The sequence below is a fragment of the Arachis ipaensis genome, chromosome B8 (assembly GCF_059453495.1).
Source record: "Arachis ipaensis isolate K30076 ecotype BB chromosome B8, ASM5945349v1, whole genome shotgun sequence".
Lineage (NCBI taxonomy): Eukaryota > Viridiplantae > Streptophyta > Magnoliopsida > Fabales > Fabaceae > Arachis > Arachis ipaensis.
The window spans coordinates 18,991,923-18,997,441 of record NC_142443.1 but is presented as its reverse complement, the minus strand read 5'-3'; the positions used below and the strand labels follow the sequence as shown (position 1 = coordinate 18,997,441).

Sequence of the window (5,519 nt, the reverse complement as noted above, 5' to 3'; positions counted from 1 at the left end):
TTCTAGATCAAATGCTAAGTTCAGGAAGCTTATGATGATGGCTTTCATAGTGAGCGTGACACCACTCTATCATCATTAATCATTTTAGGTGCAACGCTGTCGTTTCACTCGCCCCACGCACCCACAATGAAATTAGCCACTAATTAAATTAAAAACTATTATTAGGCTAGCTAATCTGACCAATTAAGTGTGCAAAGTACACACACTCATAATAATTTTATGAAATTATTATAGTATTATTTATTTATATTTATATATATGCTCTCCCCACTCCCCCACCATTTTGCAATCGTCAACTTCATTAGCTAACAAAAAAGCATAACAGAAACAGAGTCCAGAAACACATTGAAACATTATTCGACCTTGCAAGAGTTCGTCAATGGCTGTCAAAGTTTATGTTGTGTATGTTTCTCCACAACCTTTTTTATTATTATTTATTTTTTTAAAGGTAATAGTTATGAGTTTTTTATATTATTTTTAGTTTGGCTTTTAATCTCTGCTTATGCTGTGTGTTAATCTCTGCTTTTGTACTGCTTTTGTCGTTAGTGCTTTTTTTTTTTTTTTTTTTTATAATTCTCTATCCTTCTTTCTTCATGGTCCCGTGCTTTGCCATTGGTGGTTAGCAAGGTAAGAGTTTGATGAGTGCGTTTGTTTTGCTTCTTCATTGGGTCCTTAAATTCGAAGCTTTTTAGTTTTTATAGAATATCTTGAAGATCTGGGAAGTGTGGTGATTGGTGATCTTATTGGATCTAATGCATTGTTTGGTTTGACTTTTTGACTTTTTTCTTTTTCTTCTCTCTCTCTCTTCCGTGTTGTTGGATTTTTCTGATTCTTGGATGTGTCATGTACTCATACGAGTGGTAATTGTGCTTGAAAGTTCGTTTATCTTGATGCATTTGCATTTTTTTCAGAATAGTTATACGTCTTGTTTGGTAGTAATTGGAATTAGAATTATACTGACCAATGACAAAGTACAGTTTAAAATTGTTTTTTCTTTGTACTTCGTTGTTCTGATTTGAACTTTGAGTTGGATTTCATTTTGAACGTTAAAGAGGAAAAACTCTGGTTATTAACTTATTATTGAGTACTAGGATTTCATATTTTCAAATGTCTAGGAAAAATTCTGGTTATTAACTTATTATTATTATTATTAGCTAGAAACTCACATGGTCTTGTGAATTTGATATTTAAAAAATTTTAGGTAATTTAAAAAATTAACTACATTATTTGATTAATAAGTCTTCACCTTCTTCTTATTATTATTAACATGGTAGTCAATTAGATACGAGACAGTACACCAGCGATTCGAATCAGTCGCAAGAATCGAATGGTTTTAGTATTGAACGAGCACAATAATATAATTAGAAATAGTGAATTGTGTGTTAATTTACAATTCAAAAAAGAAGAAAAAAAATAGAGGAGAGCGAATTCAACACAGTGACCCTGCAGTTCAACACGAAGAAGAAGATGAGTCTCAGACTCTGAAGCGCGAAGAAGAAGATTCCAACTCTTAAATGATAAATGCTGCATTGTTATTAGGAATAGTGAAAACAAACAATGTTATCAATGTTGAAATCAAATTTGGATTTTCTAAATTTGAAATTTTTTATTATTAAATATTTTTTTTATATTTTTTTTGGATCCACCTATCAAATAAATTGTGATAAATTATACTTTATTCTTTAAAGTAAAATTCAAAATTTAAAAAATCTAAATCCACAATTATGCAACAAACCTTGCGTTTTATTAGTAACTTTCAAAAGCACAATATTTGTCTTTTAAATTTTCAGTTTTTAATTTGTCTTTTAATTTAAATACTTGTTTTTTAGTTTTTCTCTTTTTTTAAAAGTTGAATAATGGACAATTTTTAAAAAATATTTAGTTACACTATTATTAGTAACTTTTAAAAATACAATATTTTAAATATGAAAAATATTATTTGTTTTTTAAATTTTCAGTCTTTAATAAGTCTTTTATTTAAATACTTGTTTTTTAATTTTTCTTTTTTTTTTAAAAATTGAATGATAGATAATTTTTAAAAAATATCTAATTAAACTGTTATTAGTAACTTTTAAAAATATAATATTTTAAATATGAAAAATGTTATTTGTCTTTTAAATTTTTATTTTTTAGTCGGTCTTTTGATTTTAAATACTTGTTTTTAATTTTTCTCTTTTTTAAAAGTTGAATGATAGACAATTTTTAAAAGATACCTAATTATACTTTTAAGTATTGCACTTAAATCATGCGTGTGATTTATTAGAAAGGAGAGTGCTAGCTAAACAATGACTATAAAACAATAAGAAAGAGGAAATATAAAACACTAAAAGGTCGTGCTTGTGTCTCTTGGTTTAGCTTCTGATGTACGTTTTAATTTCTTTTCTCTTACTTTCATCTATCTCTTTCTTTTCTCGGTAATTATTTAGATTTTTGGACTTTATAAATTTAATTAGTAGTATTAAATTAGAGTGTAGTATATTTTCATTTGATTGGTGGTTGTTCATATTGTTCAAAATTTTTATTGTTTTCCTAACACTGCCCTATATATAACTATCGTAATATCGATGGTTTTGTAAATTTTGTGTCTTAAATATTATTTTATCAACGATATAATATAAATATTATAATATTACTTTATGTTTATGAATTTTACAATTCCATTCGAATTACGATTTACGATTCAAAATTTTACCTAGTGATTTGATTCTTTAATTCCTATTTAACTATCTTGATTATTATTATTATTATTATTATTATTATTATTATTATTATTATTATTATTATTATTATTATTATTATTATTATCCAATATATAGCTTGTCCTAAACATAGATGGTTTCATGTTTTATTCTATAATAATACCCAATAGCTATCACATTGACACATCTCACATGATTCTGTTTCCACAGTTATTCTGCCTGTGGTCTTGTGAAAGTCTTAAATTTATATTTTTTAATATGCCAAATCTTAACGATTTTTAACTATCAACTTTACAAAAAATAATTATATTTAAATTTTCAACCATATCTTAAAGCTGTAACGAACTTGAATCTTTCGATATCATAAGATAAAAGTTGAAGAGTATGAAAAGTTACAAATTGACTCTGTAGACGAATGCTAAAAGTCAAAAAAAACTTGGTGGATACCAAGACCTATATTGAACCAGTTGTATATATATATATCAGTGAAAAAAGTGTCTTTTTCATTCATAATATTTGTTTGTTCATGCCAATTAGAAAAAAATGGCACTTTATTTAGAATAGATTTAATAGAAAAGTGTCCTGAAGTATATCTTTGGTTAGAAAAGGTAACTTTAAAGGCTATGCTTGATTTTTGAATCAACTAATTCTACTTCTTGTAAGTTGCAGGTATTGATTTTGTATCTTGTATGATGTTTTATGATGTTTTCATAGTTGAATGTGGATCAGAATTTAGTTGATCCAGCAAACTTGTAACAGAGGCTTTGGCATGACAAAATATGACAAACTAGTTTGATGGTTTGGCCTGTGATCCTAACTTTGTTATCGACGATGATATTATTGCTTAAGGCTTCTGTTTCTTAATCTCTTAGTGCACTTTATGTCGAATATTCTGATTGTATGATCTGCAACGTATGCTATGGAGATAAGAACCTAAATTTGCTGCAGTAATTTATTAACGGACACATTGTTTACTACTAATTCTACTAAGAACATAAAGGTTTATGTTTCCTAGCTAATAAGCAATCACACTATGAGTAAAGTGGATTGCTGAACATGATTCTGGAAGCTTAAATTGAATATTAGTTGTTGTATGGTTTGGCAGGTACTACTCCATGTATGGACATGTTGAGAAGCTAGCACAAGAAATCAAGAAAGGCGCTGCTTCGGTAGAAGGCGTTGAGGTCAAAATATGGCAGGCATGTATATTTATGTTCCAAAGTTCCCTGTGCACTGTGTCATAACATAAAATTGCAAATTTGCAAATAGCAAACAATATCATCTTGCCTTTCTAACAGGTGCCTGAGACACTGCCAGAAGAAGTGCTTGGTAAGATGGGTGCACCACCAAAGACCGATGCACCAATCATCACCGCCGACGAACTCGCCACGGCTGATGGTTTTGTCTTTGGCTTCCCTACTAGATTCGGGATGATGCCTGCTCAATTTAAGGCTTTCCTAGATTCCACCGGAGGTCTATGGAGGACACAACAGCTTGCAGGCAAGCCAGCCGGAATCTTCTATAGCACCGGTTCCCAGGGCGGCGGACAAGAGACAACAGCGTAACACCCTCTTATCTCTCTTTACTTTCTTATCACATTTTTGCTAAATGGTAAGACATTTTTGCATTACATTTCAGGCTTACTGCTATCACTCAGCTTGTACATCACGGAATGATATTCGTTCCGATCGGATACACATTTGGTGCCGGCATGTTTGAGATGGAGAACGTGAAAGGTGGAAGTCCATACGGGGCCGGAACTTATGCCGGTGACGGCTCAAGGCAGCCATCTCAGCTTGAGTTGGACCAAGCATTCCACCAAGGAAAGTACCTTGCATCCATCACAAAGAAGCTCAAGAAGGAACAAGCTGCATAAAATATGTTGGCCTAATACTTATAGATAATATTAATAATAATTATTCAACTACACTTAAACTATTGCTTGAAAAATCCATTACCCCATTTTTCACCCTTGAGATATATTCAGTTCTTGCAGGTAATATATAAATTTTCATTTTCTTTTTTTTTTTTTCACACCCGAAAGAAAGTGATTTGTATGTGTGTTACACAGTGTGCATGCAATTGTTGTTGCTACTTATTGATGGTGATGAAAAGGTTTGTTTGTTATGTTATTTTTTTTTTCATATTAGCCTCTTTTATTACCATTATGACTGTCAGTTTCAATAAGCAAGCACATATAGGTTTCACAAGAAGTTTTATCTGAAGCACCCTATGTTGGAACTTGGAAGTTATTTGAATCAAACTTGTTGCATTGTCGGAACAGCAAGTATTATAAAAGAAAATTAACAACTCATGCATATATGGCAAACAAAAATTGCTTTATTAGTATGTACAACGTATGATATCGTTGTAATTATTTTAAGTGCATTACTAATTGGTAACTCATATGCAGTTTAGATGGTTAATGAGGTCAATATAAGAGTGGATTAGCAATATCAGATAATAGTAACTGAGGTGATTAACCAAACACACTGCCCTGTTTGGATTGTGTTGCCTGCTCAAAGTGAAATTCGAATTATCAACATTTGTTTAAACGAATTAGTAAATTAAGTTGGTTTAACAAGAGCCTTTGACCTCTTTTAACATTGTGCCATCGTGTTTGAAAAATTTTTGTATTCCCAAACAGGATCTATTCTTGGATCAACCAAACGTTAGGCATAAACAAGAATTTCTTACTTTTAGGTTTCTATTGAAATTTTAATCACCCATTTTAATCTTAAAAGATTATTAATTTGCACAACTTAAAGAAAGTAATAAAATTTAAAAAATATCGTAAATATTTTTGAAGGTTGTGGTAGG

General features: G+C 30.2%; 1 protein-coding gene across 1 annotated transcript; it reads left to right on the top strand.

The window, feature by feature from the left end:
- Positions 1–257: 257 nt before the first annotated feature.
- LOC107614032 (putative NAD(P)H dehydrogenase (quinone) FQR1-like 1) lies at positions 258–4,831 on the top strand. The gene is made up of 4 exons (XM_088497314.1): positions 258–402; positions 3,805–3,898; positions 3,998–4,260; positions 4,338–4,831. The coding sequence occupies exons 1-4, from the start codon at positions 380–382 to the stop codon at positions 4,573–4,575; spliced, it is 618 nt and encodes a 205-aa protein (XP_088353440.1). The 5' UTR covers positions 258–379; the 3' UTR covers positions 4,576–4,831.
- The last annotated feature ends 688 nt before the right edge of the window (positions 4,832–5,519 follow it).